The sequence below is a fragment of the Culex quinquefasciatus genome, chromosome 3 (genome assembly GCF_015732765.1).
Source record: "Culex quinquefasciatus strain JHB chromosome 3, VPISU_Cqui_1.0_pri_paternal, whole genome shotgun sequence".
Classification (NCBI taxonomy): Eukaryota; Metazoa; Arthropoda; class Insecta; order Diptera; family Culicidae; genus Culex; species Culex quinquefasciatus.
In genome coordinates this window covers 137,295,086-137,315,556 of record NC_051863.1, presented here as the reverse complement: position 1 = coordinate 137,315,556, position 20,471 = coordinate 137,295,086, and the positions used below count along the sequence as shown (strand labels likewise).

Here is a 20,471-nt window from a genome sequence, read left to right as displayed (position 1 = left end):
TTTCCAGCAAGCTTTCATCGGATTGGCTGCGTTTGTGTTAGATTAGATTAGATTTGATTAGTATTAGATTAGTATTTTGTCGTTATTAAAATACTAGCCACAACAAAGCAAATATTTTGAATTTAAATTGTTAGTAAATTGTTTCTGTTCGATGGATAGATGTTTAGTAAATCATGGATTGCTTGTCATCACCGGTTGTAAAAAATGCACTCTAATTTACTGCAATATATTTGGAAAATCATGTTGATGATTTTGATATAATTTTTTTATGTTGTGTAATTGCAGCGTAATGTAATGTAGTAGTTTTATTAAAACTGGTATTTGATATGCTGAGAAGCATCTTATAGTTAACATTTGATTACAGAATTCACTCCCGCAAGAACCGTCAATTTTGCCAACTGCAATTATCCGTTTATGACCCATTCTCAACCTCCATTTTTTCTCTTCTTCAACTTTGAGCATTTCCACCAGAGAGAGAAAAAAACAGATGCATGAATTAACTAGTGAGAACGAAAACGTCACCAAAACCTAATGATAACTATTTGAGAGGAACTCAGCAATATTGCTAATGCCTGGATTCACTAAACGGACGCGGCGCCAAAATGCTCCGAACGTAATCACATGTGAGCATTAATATATCGTTACTAAGCCGGTACTTAGCATACACGCAGTCGGAGGTGGTTGCATCTGTTATTTATTGTCGATTTATGGAAAAGTACGTTTAGGAATGGATTATCATTCTGAGGTATTTCGGTACTTCGGAAAAGTATTGCGCTGGACCACTTTTAGTTCATTTTCTTCTTGCCCTTTCCGCCTCGATGCGACGTCTGTAGCGCACTGCGTAAACAGCTGCAAAGTTTTTGCACAATCCGCTTCACTGCGAAGAACATCAGGGCGCACACCAGCACGACGAATCCGTACACATCAAGGTTGTTGTACTGGACAAAGTTTAGATGCTGAGCCGGCGACCGGAGGTGTTCTGCCCCGTCATGGCGAAGCACGTAATTGACCCAGTACTTGGCCATATCCATCGGCGGAAGGGGTTGATCGCGCAGCCGTCTGGACGCTGCTTCGACGTTCTGCGAGTATCTGTGGGGGAGAAAGAACGATTAACTCTCTAGACGCAGCCTACAAGCGAACAGCTCATGCTTACTTGGCATTGCCGAGAACTTCGGTTAACGCATTGCGGAACGTTTCCTCGTCCAGATCTACGTAGTTGACCCGCAAGCCCCATCCGGACAGCTCCACGCGGGCCATGTTGAGCTGCTGATCGCCAAAGATCGGGATTCCCACAATTGGTTTACCGTGGTGGATAGATTCCGTACAGCTCAGCAAACCTCCGTGCGTTACGAACAGCTTCACGTTGGGATGTGCCAGGATGTCGTCTTGGGGCAGCCAGTCGGAAATGAGGAACTTGCTCGGGTCCAGCTTTAGGCTGTCGTCGTTCCACTTCCAGATTACGGATTGGTTTACCTTGGCAAAGGCGTTCAGCAGGGCGTCACGCTTGCGAGCCTCCATAGCGGAAGGTCTGAGGTTCGAACCCATTGAGAAGTAAATCACACCATTTGGGGAGTTTTCGATAAAAGTGCGGATGTTCTGTAAAATTTTAAAAGTTTTTTTTAATAAAATGGTTTTGCAAAGTAAAATTGCAAAGCAAATGTTTGTATTTTTTTTTTCGAAATTCTTAAGATATTTTTAATAAGCATAAAAATAAATCTCTTACCTCCGGCAGCGGGTTAACTTTCCTATTGACGTGGAACCCTCCAATCTCGATCATATTCGGCACGTACGGACGTGGGTAACTAATACTAAAATGACTGTTGACCAGCACTGCCGACACCGAGTGCTTAATCATCTCATCCAGCGACCTGCTAGCGTTTGGAAACGCTTCCCGATACAGCTTCTCCTGAACGGGATGAAAGTAGTACGCCAGCAATGTCTTATCCAGAACATCAAACATAACATTGCCAAATCGTTGCCAAAAGTTCATTCGGTCCGTAAGGCCAAGGTGCACGTGGGGTACGTAGGACAGAGGTTGTGGGGTTCCCACCAGGACGTTGATCCAATCCAGCACTCCGTGGGTCGTCATTCCGATCACCGGACAACCAAAGTGGTCAGCGATTCCCAGCAGGGCGTGATCCAGGAAGATCTCCAAGATTATGAGGTCGAACTTTTCACCGGAATGGAGCAGTTTTTGAACATTGGGAGAGTTTAAGGTACTGTTGGAGAAGTAGTTCACCTCCGTGTAGAGTGTAATCATTTTCTGAATGGGATTCACGTTGTGATTGTTGAACAGTTTATTCACGATATCTACGAAAGAATGCTTTTAGTTGCTGAAATTTACAGTGGTGTAGCAACCTACTGTTGAAGAGTTCCTTATCAGTTTCGAGTTCCACATGTCGATAGTTTGTCGGTGCATTCGGAAGTTTGAATGGGCTGACATCCGTGACCTTAAATCACAGTGAAAGTTAACTTTATCACAACCATCCTACACGATCTACCGTACCTCATGACCATCCAATGCAAGTTCCCTCATGAGTGCCGATCCAAGAATCCAATGTGATTTCGAGGGAGTTGGAAATATTCCCAAAATCTTTGCAGAATCCACACATCTTCCATTAAATATGGCCACGAAGGCAATACACAAAACCAACGACCTCATGGTCAATCAAAACAGTCGTCCACAATTGCCGGTGGTCACTCGTAGACTAACTCGCTCACCGCTAAACAAATTTTGGTTGCCGAAAAAGTCATATCATTCAGCAAAGGTGTTTGTGACGTCATGAATGGGCTAGCGTGGTCGTCTCGCGGTATTATCTTCATACGCATTGATTGCGGTTCGTCCATGATATATTAAAGATTAGGTCTAGGTGTACAGAGCAACAGTTGTATACATTTCAGCCACAAAGAATCTAGTATTATCGCTTAGTCATTCATGCTCAGTCAGCAAAATTTTGGCTGTGGTAGTGATGGTTGTCTACTATGTTTGAGTTGATGAAATGTTCATCCCATTTAAAGGTTTCGAACTATTTGTGCAAAAAACTGTTGGTAAATTTGCTTTTAATACATTTAAACTTTATTTTTTTTCTCGTTGACAAAAAACAGTTCAACAAGCAGGAAATTAAGGATTTTCCCATAAAATAATGTCCAGCCTAACTTTTTCGTTGTAGGCCTAATTCGTGATTTGTTCAAGAGTCATATTTTCGTTTTATCTAGATGAAGCAGCAGTCATGCTAGAACTACATTATGGACAAATTGGCATGTCACAATGAGAATGCATAAGTTCACTAAATGAAAGTAGTTTACTAGTAAGCACGACTCACTCATTAGAAAGTCATGTTTTTTTATGAGTAGAGAAACTATGTTACTCTTACCTCCGCAATCAAACTTTATAAAAATTTCGAAAAAATATTTATATTTTTATATTATTGTAAAGTTCTCGTTACTAAGTTTCTGGTAAACGTTAAATCACAACCCAAAAAGCAAATAAGATGGGTCATACAGGCAGTTTTGTTAATCGACAGATCTTTCAAAAGTCACCAAACATGGAATTGTCGTATACATTCTATAGATTTAAACGTCTCGACCATTTTTCAACTAACAATATCTCATAAAATACATCATCGGTAACTGGGCGTTCTTTAACTGGAATGCTTTTGAACCTGGTAGGCAAACGTCAAAATCAAAATCACTAAGTGGAGGCAAAAACAAAAGGCAACGAATATACTTGTTTTTAAGGTTTTATGAAATGGATGATTCTCCGCCAACTCACACAGCAGTGGTCCCGACCCCTCTTCGATTTGCGTGAAACTTTGTCTTAAGGGGTAACTTTTGTCCCTGCTCACGAATCCGAGGTCCGTTTTTTGATATCTCGTGACGGAGGGACGGTGCGACCCTTTTCATTTTTGAACATGCGAAAAAAGAGGTGTTTTTCAATAATTTGCAGCCTGAAACGGTGATGAGATAGAAATTTGGTGTCAAAGGGACTTTATGTAAAATTGGAATGGAACAAGTTTTAAAAACTCTGCCATTTTCCGTAACTCAACTGTAAAATTTTTTGGAACATGTCATTTTAAGGGAAATTCAATGTACTTTTCGAATCTTCATTAACTTAGCAGGATCATTTTTTACATTTAGAACAAAATTTTTCATTTTAAAATTTCGTGTTTTTTCTAACTTTGCAGGGTTATTTTTTAGAGTGTTACAAATTTTAAAATACACTCCTTGGTGTTGCTTTTGAAGCGTTTTCGAACAAAGTAACAAATGTTATGAGTTTTTCTGAAAGTATACGTCAAATTTAATTCAAAAAATTACCAAAACTCAAAATCTTCCAAAAATGACATGGGACGGTTTTGCGTAGAACGGCAATTTAGGACCCTATTAAAGCTTAATTTTAGGAACCACCTGGTCACTTTTTCGCTTGATATACTAATTTGTCTGTAAAAATTGATAATTTGGTTCCCCTTTGAATTTAGTGATTTTTGGTTTTTCGGACAAAATCATTAACACATTCAATTTATTACTCCAGTAATGCTTAAATTTATTTCTGTGAACACTTAGTCGCGTTCGCTTCATTAAGTTTATTTCATAAAAAGATGAGAATACATTTGAGATGGATGACAATTGTTTTATCGTAGTTTAATTTAGCTGACTTGACATAAATAAAAATCATAAATAGTTGTGCAATTGAGTTATGTTATTTTTGCTGTTTTTGTAAAACTAAAAAGTTGCGCACTTTCGAATCAGTCTTTACTATAGATTAAAAAGTAGATTGGTTTGGTGATGTTCCTAAATAAAAAATAACCTACACAAGTCTTCTAATACTTTGCCGAGGAAAAACCTAGAAAAAAGTCATCCATAAAGTCATTCAAAAAGTCCAAACTAGAGATCATAGTTGTGTGTACACATCGAGATAAAATCAGCCCATCTCTCGTCCATCTTCTAACCTAGTAGCTTGACGCGAATCTTGTCTTTGAGAACCGTTTTATTTTGTCCTACTAAATGCTTGCTCCATTTTTTCCATTTTGCTTATCTAAAAACTGTTCCACACTCTCTTCCTAAATTACTATGATAAGTGCATGCAATATGTGATTTAAATAATAGTTTAAAACAAATGCCTATGCTTAGCCATCGTGAAACGAGCCCTGCATCAGCGGCAGCCCGACTGCCGGATCCGTCGTGTTGTTGGACTCGCTGGCCACGCTGAGGATGCTTCCGCTGCTGCTGGGCTTCCGGCTGCCATTGCTGGTTGGTGGCTGGGCCAACGACTGAGTGCTATTCTTTGGTAGGATTTGGTTCAGATCAGCGTCGGCGCTGTTCAGCGAGGACACCGACATCGTTCCGGTCGAGTTGTCCATTTTGCTGCGGCTTCTGCCTGAGCCGTGATGGTGATGATGATGGTGGTGACGATGCGGGTCCTTTGGGGGACGTTTCGACTCGCGTCCGCTGTAGCCGACTCCGCCGGGGCTGCTTGCCGCAGTGGCTTCTCCGTCGCCAAAGTCCAGATTGCTGTCTATGCTTTTGCGAGGGAGACTGAAGTTCTTGTAGGCTGGAGGTGCCCCCGGATGGTGCTGCTGTTGCTGCTGATGGTGCTGGTTCGGATGTTCCTGCATCGAGTGTATGCTCTTACTGCTACGACTGGTGCCGGTGTTGTTGTAGAAGCTGCGGTTGCTTTGGGTTTCGTACTGTTCACCCTCTTGCTGGTCCATTTTGCCACTGTTGGAGCGGTCCAGCGAGTTGTGATGCTGGTGATGGGACCGCGAGTGATGATGGTGAGGTTGCTGTTGCTGCTGCTGCTGTTGGTGATGGTTTGTGCGGAGGATCTTCTCCCGCTCCAGCGAGTGGTGATGCTTGCGAGGTTGATGTGGCTGGTGAGGGCCCGGCTCACGTGGCTCTGGCACGCCGTTTCGATTCAACGAGTGATGGCTGGACGAAGACGAAGGTGTAATGGCGTTCAAATTGCCCTGCGAGGACATTCGTTGAGTGTTTACACTTAAGACGGATCCTTTACGGTTGAAACCTTGTTCGGTTTGTTCATCTGTGGAAAAAACGACAAAATGATAAGTAACTTCAACGCGATGTCGAAAGATCAAGCAACAAACTTCTCTTCTGCGCTTGGTACCAAATCTTCAAGCGATGCCCGATCTCCGGGAATGTTGGACGTCGCACGGCTTGCTCGTGCCAGCACTCCACCATCAGGGAGTACACGGCACTCGGACAAGCCTCCGGACAGGGCAGCAGCTGTCTAGCTCGCACCATATTGATGACCTCCTGGTTGCTGTAGCCGTAGTAAGGCTGCAGCCCGTAGCTGTAGATCTCCCACAGCACCACACCGAACGACCAGACGTCACTTTCGGTGGTAAACTTCCCGTACAGAATGGACTCGGATGGCATCCAACGAACCGGAAGCAAAGATTTCGATTGGACCCTAAAAAATTCAACTCATTACCTTCAAGTTCTATCCTCCAACACCCCTTCAAACTCACCTATAATAGTCCGAGCTGTAAATGTCCCGCGACAGTCCAAAATCAGAAATCTTCACCGTCAAGCTCTCCCCCACCAAGCAGTTACGTGCCGCCAGATCACGGTGCACGTAATGATGACTCGCCAGATACTCCATCCCGTCGCAAATCTGCTGTGAAATCAGCAAAAACTGCAACTGCGTCAACTGTTTGCCCTCGTTCGGCGAGTTCGCGATCAAAAACTCGTGCAAGTCCCCTTGCGCCATGTACTCGAACAGCATGCACAGCGGTTCCTCCTTCAGCACCACGCCCAAAATGCACACGATGTTATCGTGCTTCAAGTCACTAATCAGCTCAATCTCCCGCTTGAAGTCCGCCTGCGTCTTCGCACTGGCATTCTCCTTCAGCGCCTTCACCGCAACGAAGATCTTCTCGCCGTCCTTTTGCGTCAACTCGCCCTTGTAAACCTTCCCGAACGCACCCTCGCCAAGTTCCTCTACGAAGCGCACGTCCTGCAGCGTGTACTGCGGAACCCGCGCGATGCCGTTGTTCCGCGACTGCGAAGACTGGCCGTGGCCGTGGTTCGACTGGCCGCTGAGCAGCCCCTGGATGCCACCATTCTCGGCGTTCCGGCTGATGGCGCCGGTCGAATTTTGGTTCGCAATCAGCGAGGTCATCTCGATGGGCGAGTTGTGGCGCGAGTTGCCGTAGATGTTCTTGTCGGCGTTGGGGAGGTTAATCTGTAGGGGTAAACGAGTAAATTATGCATTAATTATAAACTTATTTCATAAAAAATAACATTTTCGTGGAAATTGAAAAGAAAAATTGTAACAGATAGAAATTAATTGGGTAAATTTTTATATACAACGATAGAAAACACGATTAAAAACCGTTTCTGATCACTTTTTTTCATTTTAACACAAACATTCCCCCCGGTCCCCTTGGAACGAGCTGTCAAGTAGGAGCTTTTCTGTCAAGAAGGACCGCGAGGTTAATTTTTATAAATTGATTTAAAAATCCATTTTAAACTCTTTGTGGGCGTACAAAGGGTCATTGTACTCAGAAAAATAAGCTTTATCGCTGTAAACAATAATATCAGCAATCTAAGCTTCATTTTAGGATCCAATTTGGAATATTATCGTTTTAGTTTTTTTTTATCTTTCTAAAGAAATCCCCCCGGTTGCTGAACGGGACCTTAATATCCTATCAGCTCTACCAATCATAGACTTCGACGATCTAGCGGTGTTTTCCTTATCAACAGCATGTATGAATGCCATAATTTCTGAAACTAGATCAGTTGCGAATAGGTAACAGTCATTGGCCACCAACGGCACCCGCCATGTTAGTTTGTAGATCTCGATTTTTAAGGGACAGGACTGTTAGTAACGCTGTACAACTGTCTCGGAAAAAAAACATCTATCAAATAAAAACTTTTTTACAATTTCAAAGGAAACAATCATTCAACTCACATTCTGAATGTTGGACACTCCGTGCTTGCGGTACTTCCTGCAGCACACGATGGTCACGGCCAGCACAATTACAGTGGAGAACGCCACAAAGCCAACGATCAGGTACAGCCACATCCGGTCCGAACACTTGGTAATTTCGCAGAACTCGATCGTCTTCTTGAGGTCCGTGTAGCACCAGGGCGAGGACTGCTCTCCTCCAGGATTCCTACAAAAGATTTTATTTTAGTTTTTGATTTACAGATAAATTTGGGGGGATTATTCTCACCGGCAGAAATTATGCCCCGCCAGTTCCGGATGGTTCGAGATCTCTCGCATCAGCTTGGACCAGCGCATGCACGGCTTGCCGGAGCTGGATTTGTCCAGGATGCCGCGGTAGGTCAGCCCGGACTCCCAGTAGCAATCGTCGTCCGGAACGATGTCCATCTTGATGCCCAGCCGCATGCACTCGTTGTCTCCGGAACTTCCGAGGCCACCGATCCCATTGATTATGGTTCCATCGACTGAGTTTTGCAGCGGAAGGTCGTCGCACTCTTCAAGCGGTAGCTTCTGACCGATCGTTGGATGTCTTTTGGCGATCGCGTACTCCTTCTGACAGAGCTCGTTCTCAAGCAGCTCACAGTCGTTACGGCAGATTCTACGCAGGTTTTCGGTGTTTCTCGTTGGAGGGTAGTTCTTTTTGTTGTTGGAATTAGCCGAGTAAGAAGAGTAATAACCATCATCGTTATTGTAGGTGTTTTGCTGAAGAAAATGTCGCTGCCTATCGGTCAAGAATTCGCTGGATCTCCTCCTTCGCCCTGTTTCATCCAACGAGTTCTCCGTCACAATATCCCCGTTGAAGTCGTTCGAACTAGGCGTGACTCCACCACTGAAATACACCTTCAATCGCTCCGTCGTGGTCATCACTCCCGGTGTACTCGTAGTCTTACCCTTGCGATTGTTCTTCTTCTCGTGCGACTTAAACTTGGACCGGTTGTAGTTGGAACCTCTTCGAGCAGCCTCAGCCGCCGCCTTATTCGCAAAATACTGATGGTTCGTCTTCTCCGGCGTTCGACAAACCGGCAAAATGCTGTAACACAAACTGGGCAGCGCATAAACGCGACAGTTTGCGTTCATGTCCTTCGACTCTTTAATCACCCCGTACGCGGCCTTCAACCGTTCCTCCAGCATCTCGATCGTGATGTCCGGCGTGATGAACACCGTCTGGTTGCGCAGGAACTCGTCGCACGTGGTGCCGGTGTAGATCTGGCACACGCCCTGCTCGATTTTTTCCTCGTCATCGCCGCCACGGTACGGCAGCTTTTCCGTCTTCTTGCGCCGGGCGAACTTTTCCGGGTTCGCCGATTTGGTTAAGCTGGAACGAGGCGAGTTGGGGAGGAGAGAGGAAAATGGGAGCACAATTAGAAGCGTGAAACGTTGGATGAATATTCAGTAGATGGGCAGGGTGAGCACTTTTTAGTCGAATTAGAAAATTGATAAAAAAAATCGGTCAAATTATGGCTGTACCGTACAAAATCTCTTATCAAAAAACCTAGAAATGCCTAACCTAATAAAACAATTCCCGAAATTTTGAATTGTTACTGAACGGAAAAAAACATTCAATATGAGCTTAATATTTTGAATTTTGCAACACCATTTTTGACAAAATTTGTGTTGTTAATTGCCTTAAAAATTAACAAATGCATAAAAATGATCGATGCAGGTAAACCGGTTCAAATAACAGTTACCGGTTTGAACCGATTCCATGTTTTTTTTTACTTCAAATCATGCCATGTGACGTGTCAAAATTCCTCAATGATTTCAACAATTTATTTGTAATCAATTTGAACCAATTCGGTTGAACCGGTTTAAATAACCGGTACCATTTGCAACTATTCTATGTTTTTACAGCAAACCATGTAATGTGATGTGTCAAAATTCATGCAACAATTTATTCGTCTATTCGTGATAAATTTAAACCGATTGGAACAGCTTTGGTAGAACTGGCTGAAATAACTGGTACCGGCTTGTACCGATTCCATGTTTTACAGCAAACCATGTAATGCGACGAGTAAAAATTCAAAATCAAGAATAATGGGCCATTTTTTTTTTCTTTATATTGAATATGGATTTATATATCTGCCTCGAACAATATTTAACAAACAATCTGGTCATAATTAACCGAATAATACCCAACATGCTTCTTTAGACGGGATAGGATCAAATTTTCCCAAACTTTAATTTTTAATTTAGTTTTTGATCTTTGAACAGCATTGAAAGCAACATCTCTTCAATCACTTTATTTTTAGCTCTTTATCGACATCTTTTATTTTTTAAGTTAATATATAAAGCTATTCGTGAAATAAAAGTTGCTCTAAATAACCTCTTGAACACGGACAGTGTTGGGTTTCAAGGGAACAAATCAATCAAATGCAAAAAGAAGAAATATAAAAAAATAGTTATCCACTTTCTGAAATTGTCACAAACATTCAATCATTTAAAATTTAAAACATAGTTGCGTATTTCAATTACGAAAATTTTGGTACCCTAGCATGTATAGGTCATCGCTGAAATTTTTAAGTTATCGCAGTTTTAGTGAAAAAAGTTTTTTTGCTGTTTTCGTAATTTTGCGATTTTTGCGCACGGCGCGTCGAAAAACACAGTTTTTATTTTCAAAAAATCGTGTCTCAGAGTATCGAAAACATAACTTCACCATTTTTTGATATGTTATGTGAAATTTTCCGAGGCATCCGATAAAAATATTTTCAGACATAGGCTTTGGTCCCGAGACCTTCAAAACTACATTTTAAGTTTTCATACGACCTTCTCAAATGATAAGCTAGATTTTTGAAACTTCTTACTATTTCTCCCAAATAGCCAAACTAATCTCCTTTTTTTGCGTTTAGGACAGCTAAAACCCGATAAAATGGCGCAGAGATATGATTTTTTGAAAAAAGTGGTTTTTATTGCGAAAATCAACGAAAAGTGCCATTTTTCGGACCACCCTTACACGGCGAGCCTTTATAATGGGTCACCCTAATGGCCAAACAAAAAAAATACGGGTCTAATTATTTTTTTCGGCCAAGAAAAATTTTGATCGGAGAACGTGAAGCATTTGAATAATTGTTAGCAAAACATTCATTAACATAAAATTGTAACAACATTTACTGAGAAGTGAATGGTGCGAATACTTAGATCATGTTACCATAACCAATAAAAACATATTCTCGGAATCATCAAGTTATCACATTAATCTTTAAAAAGTTAAATATTTTACGAATTTTGGCTTTTTCTACTAAAATTTGTTATAAATTACTGAACAAGTATATTGTGATAACTCTTTGAGAAATTGCAGATATTGTTTCATTGAATTGTTTTATTTGCAGAAACTTCAGACTTTTTTGAGTCCTGTATAATTTCTACAATATTTGATTATTTTGATGCATGGTGCAAGGTAAATAAAACCCATCATTTTTTGTTACATGTTCTGATTTCTTATACAAATTTTCGTTAGAGGTTTAATTATTTTTGCCTATTTATTTTTGATTTAGGTTTTAAAAAGTGAGATGAAAACCTTTGAAAATATTTTTAACAGGGAAATATGTCAAATTATTTAAAAACATGTATTAAATCTTGCTTTGAAATGATAATTAATAAATTATAAAAAGATTTTTAGCAAATCAGCTTCAACTTTTTAGCCATATAAGTCGAATAATAAAATCAGGCAGTTCAATAAATGATAATACGCATGCCCTACATTTGGTTTCAAAATATATATATATAGAGCTCATCCATAAACCACTTGGAAACAATTTGGTAATTAGGAAAAGTTTTATTTTTGGGTCACGTTAAAATTCAGTGAAGATTTTCTTTAGTTTATTGAAGAATAATGTAGAATGAAGCATAGAAAGAAGTTTGTGTGATTTTCAAAGTAACGTTCCGCGAAATTTCCGTGATATTTGGTGTTTTAAAAATAATGTCCCTGAGAAATTTGCAATTTTTTAGCATGAAAATCACTTAGCCTAATTATATTGTATCAAATATGTATGTAATATGAAAATTGCTTTCCGCAAAATTATTTTAAATATTTTGTTAGATTCTATTTTTGTAGTCATATTATTCGATTGTTTGTTTTAGATTGGTATGCAGGATTTGATGATTTCTGGCTTTCTCAGTAAAATAAAAAAAAAGTTCAAACAATTTGTTGATTTAAAATGTTGAACGTTTCGGCTCGCGGTATGAGCCTTTATAATGGGAACTAGAGAAAATCATGTTGGTTGTAAAGGTCTGTTGCCATCAGAAGGACGTGGAAATTGTAGGTTGTTGGTGCTATGCACAAATATGAGAAATGTTCCAAAATGTCATGGTGCGCAATATTACGTCCTTGTCGTTCCGTTTAAAACAAAAGTTTTTAAAGAAAACGACTATAATACCCTTGAAAAAAAAACTGAAGCTCCGCGCCGCAAGGTTGGGCATTTTCAAACAAATCGTTTAATCTTTGTTTATTTTACTGAGAATGCCAAATACCTTTCAAATAAATATTTGTTTGAGCCATGCTTAAAATAAACTAAAGAAAAAATGATTTCAGTAATCAGATCGATCATACCTTTTATATTTTAAATTTTGTCATTATTTCTTCAAAAAGCAAATTAAAGCTGGGTGAATGATATCCAGTATTGCGCGTATTCCCGAAAAAGACACGCGGCATACCAGCCTCGAAACGACGCGCCGCACTTTCGGCAAATGCGCGCTGTCAAATCCCATACTGCGCGTTTTGTTTTTGTCGATCTTCTTCTTCGAATTGCATGGCTTTGTTGCCGGGTACGTTTTTTATTGCACCAAAAGTGCAGAAAATTGCTGGCAACAATGTATGCGGCACATTCTGAAATGCCGCGCGGCGTGTACCTTCGAGAGAAACGGACAATATGAAGAGGATTTTAGATTTTACACAATTGTATCTCAGCCAATTTTTAGGTGCATTTTAAATTTTTGATTTCCTATGTGGTTTCAGCATTGTGAGAATTCCGTGAAATTTTATGTTTCGAGTTGCCACCATGCTCAGCTGGTGCACGCTCATGCGTTTAAAACATTCGCAACCGAATAGCACAAATTTGAATAAACTCAACACATAAAGAGCCGAGCAAATCTCTTCGTTGTTTCCTCTTTCCGGCAAGAAATTCCAAAACATTGCGTAACGCAAATCTCACTCAACGCTCCGTACATCTGTCCATAATTAGCTCCTCCGCAATGAACAATGTTTTCAAGTAAACCACTTTTAAGCTCTGGCTCTCTCTCCGGTTTCTTTGAGTTCACTGTGCCCTACATATATTTGCATTTTCATTTATGCTAAACTGCTGTGCTGTGCTGGTGAGCTGTTTTAGATCGACTTTAATCTAGCTTACTTTTTTTGTTTTGCCCTTCGATATTCAATTACAGACTTTATGATTTGGGGCCTTTATCACGCCATTACGGATTAGGAGTTGCCGCTGTTTACTGCCTCATTAACCTGCCCAAATTAAATCCAGGTTTTACGCAATCATCACCTTTGCCCGGACGGTTCCGTTGTGAAAACTCACCCATTGCTCGCCACGTCCAGCACATTGGTCGTCTCGCCGAACGCCACCTCACGATGTAAACAAATCACTAGTGCTGCTACTACATAAATACTTTTGAGCATAGTGTTCTAGCCCTTCTACGGGCCTCTGCCCAGAACGACGACGACGTTCTGTTCCACTTTTCTTGCCACCCTTTCGTTTTTTTTGTGTTGCTTCTTGTGTTTTTCCGGGTGGCCGTGAGAGTTTCCTCACCCAGCAGAGATGTTTCCCTTTTTTATGACTCTTCTGTTGCCATAAAACAAGAACTTTCCACGCGAGTTTTACACACTCTCTCGTTCTCTTTTTTCCTTTTCTTCTTTTTCTCTTCACTTTTTCTTAAGCCACGCTTTTCCGCTTTTCCCTAATTCTTTTTATTACCCCCACAAACACACACAGTCACACTTCTTTTGTTCGCACACACTTTGCCAGTGTTGGTGTTGGCTGGCCGTCGTCGCCACTCTGGTGCCGCTAAGCAAATCTGAAAGCGAAAGATGGTACAAGAAACATGAGCTCTAATATAGTTGGGTCGTCGGGCGGCGCGGGAATGATGATGGTGTTTAGTTTGGAGGCGCGACGATGAGGCCATGTGGTGACTTAGTGCTTTATGTTTATAGTGGCATATGAGTCTTTTTAGGGACGACAATGGATGGCACACTTTACGCGTGCTTTTAAGAATATTAGACATCCTCTGTATCATTCATTGCAGAATTTTGAAAAAGTTTTTTTTTCTGTGTAAATCCAGGAATTGTTAACTATATTATACCATATTTAAAAAAAAAATTAGTTGAAATTCAACTTTTATGAACCTTATTTTTGCCTTCCTCACTGAGGTAAGGCTATAATCCTGCTCTAAAAATGAACTTTTTATTAAAAGCTCAAAGACCCACCTTCATGTATACATATCGACTCAGAATCGAAAACTGAACAAATGTCTGTGTGTGTGTATGTGTGTGTGTATGTGTGTGTGTATGTATGTATGTGACCAAAATTCTCACTGAGTTTTCTCAGCACTGGCTGAACCAATTTTGACCAAACCAGTTGCATTCGACTTGATTTAGGGTCCCATACATCGCTATTGAATTGTTTGAAGTTTCGATAACTAGTTCAAAAGTTATGTATAAAAATGTGTTTTCACATATATCCGGATCTCATTTATATGCATGTAAACGATGTCCGGATCCATCATCCGACCCATCGTTGGTTAGGTAATCAAGAGACCTTTCCAACGAGTCCACAACATTGAAGATCTGGCAACCCTGTCTCGAGTTATGACCACTTTAGTGATATTTATGTACTTTTTTGAAGCCGGATCTCACTTAAATGTATGTAAACGATGTCCGGACCCATCATCCGACCCATCGTTAGTTAGGTAATCAAGAGACCTTTCCAACGAGTCCACAACATTGAAGATCTGGCAACCCTGTCTCGAGTTATGACCACTTTAGTGATATTTATGTACGTTTTTGAAGCCGGATCTCACTTAAATGTATGTAAACGATGTCCGGACCCATCATCCGACCCATCGTTAGTTAGGTAATCAAGAGACCTTTCCAACGAGTCCACAACATTGAAGATCTGGCAACCCTGTCTCGAGTTATGACCACTTAAGTGATATTTATGTACTTTTTTGAAGCTGGATCTCACTTAAATGTATGTAAACGATGTCCGGATCCATCATCCGACCCATCGTTGGTTAGGTAATCAAGAGACCTTTCCAACGAGTCCAAAACATTGAAGATCAGGCAACCCTGTCTCGAGTTATGACCACTTTAGTGATATTTATGTATTTTTTTGAAGCCGGATCTCATTTCAATGTATGTAAAAAATGTCCGGATCCATCATCCGACCCATCGTTGGTTAGGTAATCAAGAGACCTTTCCAACGAGTCCACAACATTGATGATCTGGCAACCCTGTCTCGAATTATGACCTCTTAAGTTATATTTGTGTATTTATTTTTCTGGATCTAAAAAAAATAGCTGAAATATTACCCAGTGAGTAAAAAGTGAGGAAGGCATCAACCACATAGGTGGATTAAGTTAGTTTTTAATTTAAGAATTCAATGATTCTCTGCAATGGCCTGCAATAATTTAAGAATGTTTAGTGATTATTACGCTGAATTGTTTAGGGAAAACGAACTGTCGAATTTAAAAATGAGGTTTCTATTCAAACAGGATTTAAATGAACAACGAAGTTGACTTTACAGCAGTCGCAACTATTGCTAGTAACAACCACTAGTGTCTTCATTTTATCTACAAGGACTTCGTTGCCTTGGGCTCCAAAGTGTCTTGGTTACTTTAATTGATTCATGGCAGTGGATAAAATCTAAACATTTGTCAAGACAATTTAAAAATACATTCAACTTAAATGAATATCTTTGATTTGGCGAATAAATAAAAAAATAAAAATAAATTTAATCTTAGTTATGCTATGTTGGAATTTTAATAGTAAGACTACCGTCAGTGGGGGTGACATTGGGTCTGGGGGGTGAGATTGGGTCAAAGTGATTTTTTACCGATTTTACCATTTTTCAGGTTATTCTCAATGAAACTGAATTCTGTTAAAGGGGTTGTGTAGCGGACATCTTAAGATGACTTCGCTGAAAAAATCTCGTTCCTAGAACAAATCCTGTTATTTTGGCAGATGTCTAAAGTTGGGGTACGTTTTTGGCCAAAAATGACCTCTCGAAACATCATTTTTCTAATATTTTTGTTAAAATTGCTCGAAAACTACCCAAATGTTTGAAAATCTCCACTTCAAACAATCAATAGTTTTTTTTTTTTTTTTTTTCATCAAAATCTACCATATTTTGGGAAAATGTTAGTAAACTATCTAAGAACAAATAAACGTTGAAAGATTTTCGATGTTATTTAAATTGTTTTTGTTATTAAGAAATTTTGAGAGGTGTTTCGTTTTTTGACCCATAGTCACCCCCACTGACGGCACTCAAAGAATATTGAGCAATTATCTACGAAATCAGCAGATTTCGAACATTTTACTTTTTTTATTTGGCTCAAACTTTGTGTGGGGCCTTCCCTATGACCAAAGAAGCCATTTTGTGTCATTTGTTCGCCCATACAAATCTCCATACAATTTTGGCAGCTGTTCATGCAAAAATGGTAAGTAAATATTCGAAAATCTGCAACTTCTCAAGAAATGTTTTGATTGATTTGGTGTTTTCGGCAAAGTTGTAGGTATAGATGAGGACTACTCAGAATAAATAGGAACACGGAAAAAATATAAGTGATTGTTTAATTAACTTTTTTTCACAGAAAATAAATTTACCAAAATCGGTATTTTTGATTTTTTTTATATCTATCAGGGGAAAAAACCCCGCATCTTTAAGGCAAAGTATTTTACCGATGAGTTATAATTTTTTTAAATAGTGATTTTTGTAAAAAAAAAATTGTTTTTAAATTTTTTAACCACAATTTTTTATTTAAAATCAATTGAAAAGCACTTTACAATATTTTTGATCAATTGCACCGTTTTCAAAATATCGCCATTCAAAGTTAAATTTTGTCCGAAAAAATACGGTTTTTTGGTTTTTTTTTAAATAGTGTCCTTGATTGACCATTTCTGAAAATATTTTTTTCAAAGTTAAAAAAAATGCTATGGCATTGACTAAGAGACATTGAAGATTGAACCTCTAGTTAATAAGATACAATGTTTTAAAGAAAAAGAAACAGGAAAATATAAATTTTCTAAGTCTTATCTAAACAACCCTCCAATTTCTAATGTCGAACTAATGGTCCGATTTTCAATGTAAAAAAATGTAACATTCGTAAAATTTTCCGATAATTTTGAAAATAATATTTTTATTTTTTGAATCAAGACTAACATTTCAAAGGGTTAAACATTCAATATTACGCCCTTTTGAAATGCTAGTCTTGATTTTTTTATATAATGTTTTCGAAATGATCGGAAAATTTCACGAATTAGATTAGCTGCTTTATTTTTCAATATTGATTTCATGAAAAAAATGAGGTCAAAAAATTTTAAGTACGATTTTTTTTTACAAAAATCACTATTTAAGTCACGTCGTTAAAATTTAAGTCCATAAAAATGGCTTAAAATATGCGGGGTTTTTTCGTCTAAGAAATTAAAAAAATGGATTTTGGAAAAAATATTTTTTTTGTGAAAAAAGTTTATGTAAAAATTACCAATTTTCTTCCCAGTGTTCTTTAGGATCTAGTTCATTTAGTATACCGCCATCAGGGGTGACATTGGGTCTGAGGGTTGAGATTGGGTTTTACAAATTTCAGCATTTTTGTATGACCTAATTATTTCAAAGTCGTAGTCATCACGACCTCCGAACCCGTTTGATTTTTTTTTCTACAGTACAAATTAAATTTTCACTTTTTTATAAGGAGCATTTAAAGGACGTGCAGAAGAACAATGTTAAGCACTTTTGAAGGTGATTATTTGTAAATTGAACGAAAATCGATTGAAACCCGCTTTGACCATTTGAAACTAATCAGAGAATTACTTTTATATTATTTGCAAAAACATGATATTAAATGATGCCAAATTTGTATAAGTTTTGTTAAATGATTGTTTTACTGTTAACATTTTCGAAATATTTACGAAAAATTGTAATAAAAAATTAGGCAGCGGTGAATGATTTGCACATTGTCAACTAAAAGAATCATAAAGGTATTATTTTGAATTAGTTGAACTTATCAGCACCCACATGAGTGCTTTAACTAACTTTTCAGCACTGTTAGTTTTGGTGAAGAATGCCAGGAAAGTAGGAACATTGAAAACGGAATTGAAAAAACACCATTGTTGATGAATCACTTGTAGTTTGATGTAAATAACTATCGAGAAAGAATCTATCTGTCAAGTAGGGGAAATATACCCATTTTAATCACTCTAAGCCGATCGACCAATTCTCATCACTTTTGCCGTTTTCCGCTATTAAAATTAACATTTTGAGATGTATCAACAATGGAGAGTTGCTTGCTCACTTTTATTTGAGCTATTTATTACTTTGGAACAGTCAAAAATACTTTATGAAAGCTGTAATTCATGATCAAAGTGCTGATAGGCCGATAATAGAAATAGGCTGAGAAAGGATATAGTTCCCCTAACACCGCAAACTATTTTTTTAATCCACATGTAATTTCCTTGCTTTCTTCCATTTATTTCACCAACAATGGCTCAATCTGTATTTTCTAAACTCTATTTGTTTTTGACATTAAATAACCACAATAAAATAATTTGAGCAGTGTGCCCCCCATGCAGTTCGCATAATTTATTCCAAAAAGATGTCAAAGATAATAAAACTCATTCATAACACCGCTTGCAGCATAAATCCCGCTATCCATTCAGCTTAGCAAAAAAAAAGACCGCAGGCGGCGGCTGCTGCTGCTTCTGCTACCATCACACGATACACTTCCACATGCCTCAACACCCGCCTCCGCTATGCTCTCCCCGACACCGAGCATAAACTCATAACACGCACACTCACGCAGCACTATGCTGGGAGAGTGCGGTGTGTACGGCATTTGTTGTATGTTTTGTTACGCTCTACACACGCCCACCAATACCAACACACACAAAGCACGGTCGTTCCTCTTTTTCCACTCCAAGATGAATGAAAAATTGTACAAATTTTCACCCCAGCCGAAAAACGCACCTTTCACAATGAATTTGTCACTTTTGGTGTGAAATTACATGGTTTGCACTGTAAGCGTTGCACTTTACGCCGAAATGACGCGTTTTACATGCTGCAAATAGTGGAATTTTGCAAATGCTTTTTGTTTATTCGGGCAGACGCACAGACACACGACGACGACGACGAATAAAGAAGGAAACACTCGACGGCTCGAGGTTTGACAACCGTTTGAGAGTCCAACTCAAGCTGCACAAAGCTGAATGAAGCGAGAGACTTCATTCGGATGGTGAAGAGAAGGCTGCAGGAGAGTAGGAACGTAGTGAATGACGTTAGGTTGCTCTCCCTCAATGAAATGATGAAGATGGGTTGAATGGTTTAACAGTGTAGGAAAATCAACTGTGAACTTTTTTTGGGGTGCGTTTAGTCAGTAAGTTGTTTGGAATCTTATTGGAATTCTTGTATTGCAAGATGTGAAATTCGTTTGGCAATTTCTAGTTCATTGCGTTTTTTTAAATAATTTATTTTATATTCAGCGCAATGTTTTTTTTTTGAGAATATTTGTGTCTTTTAACTTTTAACTTTTAACTTTTAACTTTTAACTTTTAACTTTTAACTTTTAACTTTTAACTTTTAACTTTTAACTTTTAACTTTTAACTTTTAACTTTTAACTTTTAACTTTTAACTTTTAACTTTTAACTTTTAACTTTTAACTTTTAACTTTTAACTTTTAACTTTTAACTTTTAACTTTTAACTTTTAACTTTTAACTTTTAACTTTTAACTTTTAACTTTTAACTTTTAACTTTTAACTTTTAACTTTTAACTTTTAACTTTTAACTTTTAACTTTTAACTTTTAACTTTTAACTTTTAACTTTTAACTTTTAACTTTTAACTTTTAACTTTTAACTTTTAACTTTTAACTTTTAACTTTTAACTTTTAACTTTTAACTTTTAACTTTTAACTTTTAACTTTTAACTTTTAACTTTTAACTTTTAACTTTTAACTTTTAACTTTTAACTTTTAACTTTTAACTTTTAACTTTTAACTTTTAACTTTTAACTTTTAACTTTTAACTTTTAACTTTTAACTTTTAACTTTTAACTTTTAACTTTTAACTTTTAACTTTTAACTTTTAACTTTTAACTTTTAACTTTTAATTTTTAACTTTTAACTTTTAACTTTTAACTTTTAACTTTTAACTCATTTATGAAGCAAAATATACCTTCTATTCAAATATGTCGTCGCTTGTGTATTATCTTGTGACACATCTGCTGTAAAAAGATAGGACGTGTTACAAGATTGCACACAAGCGATGATGTTTTAAGATATCTTTAACGGCATATTTACACA

At 38.3% G+C, this 20,471-nt stretch overlaps 2 protein-coding genes across 3 annotated transcripts; both read right to left on the bottom strand.

The window, feature by feature from the left end:
• Positions 1–346: 346 nt before the first annotated feature.
• On the bottom strand, positions 347–2,662 carry LOC6054571 (UDP-glycosyltransferase UGT4). Its single transcript, XM_038261211.1, has 5 exons — positions 2,507–2,662; positions 2,363–2,450; positions 1,724–2,310; positions 1,154–1,596; positions 347–1,089 (listed from the first exon to the last, which is right to left on the bottom strand). The coding sequence occupies exons 1-5, from the start codon at positions 2,660–2,662 to the stop codon at positions 786–788; spliced, it is 1,578 nt and encodes a 525-aa protein (XP_038117139.1). The 3' UTR covers positions 347–785.
• A 1,853-nt stretch (positions 2,663–4,515) lies between these two features.
• On the bottom strand, positions 4,516–19,346 carry LOC6047256 (tyrosine-protein kinase transmembrane receptor Ror). 2 transcript variants are annotated; one of them, XM_038263831.1, is made up of 7 exons: positions 19,141–19,346; positions 13,483–13,978; positions 8,196–9,281; positions 7,931–8,135; positions 6,486–7,201; positions 6,102–6,427; positions 4,516–6,037 (listed from the first exon to the last, which is right to left on the bottom strand). In XM_038263831.1, the coding sequence occupies exons 2-7, from the start codon at positions 13,581–13,583 to the stop codon at positions 5,124–5,126; spliced, it is 3,348 nt and encodes a 1,115-aa protein (XP_038119759.1). In that variant the 5' UTR covers positions 13,584–13,978; positions 19,141–19,346; the 3' UTR covers positions 4,516–5,123. The 2 variants fall into 2 exon arrangements, with proteins under 2 accessions (XP_038119759.1, XP_038119758.1); XM_038263830.1 differs by having other exon boundaries at positions 19,058–19,147.
• Between the last annotated feature and the right edge of the window lie 1,125 nt (positions 19,347–20,471).

Excerpts from the sequence above, each read along its gene's own strand:
- LOC6054571 (XM_038261211.1), bottom strand. The coding sequence starts at position 2,662 with ATGAGGTCGTTGGTTTTGTGTATTGCCTTCGTGGCCATATTTAATGGA. Across the intron at positions 2,311-2,362 it reads TGATAAGGAACTCTTCAACA|ATATCGTGAATAAACTGTTC; the intron begins GTAGGTTGCTAC and ends ATTCTTTCGTAG. Across the intron at positions 1,090-1,153 it reads GAAGTTCTCGGCAATGCCAA|ATACTCGCAGAACGTCGAAG; the intron begins GTAAGCATGAGC and ends TCTCCCCCACAG.
- LOC6047256 (XM_038263831.1), bottom strand. The coding sequence starts at position 13,583 with ATGCTCAAAAGTATTTATGTAGTAGCAGCACTAGTGATTTGTTTACAT. Across the intron at positions 9,282-13,482 it reads CTGGACGTGGCGAGCAATGG|CTTAACCAAATCGGCGAACC; the intron begins GTGAGTTTTCAC and ends GCCTCGTTCCAG. Across the intron at positions 6,038-6,101 it reads GTACCAAGCGCAGAAGAGAA|ATGAACAAACCGAACAAGGT; the intron begins GTTTGTTGCTTG and ends TTTTTTCCACAG.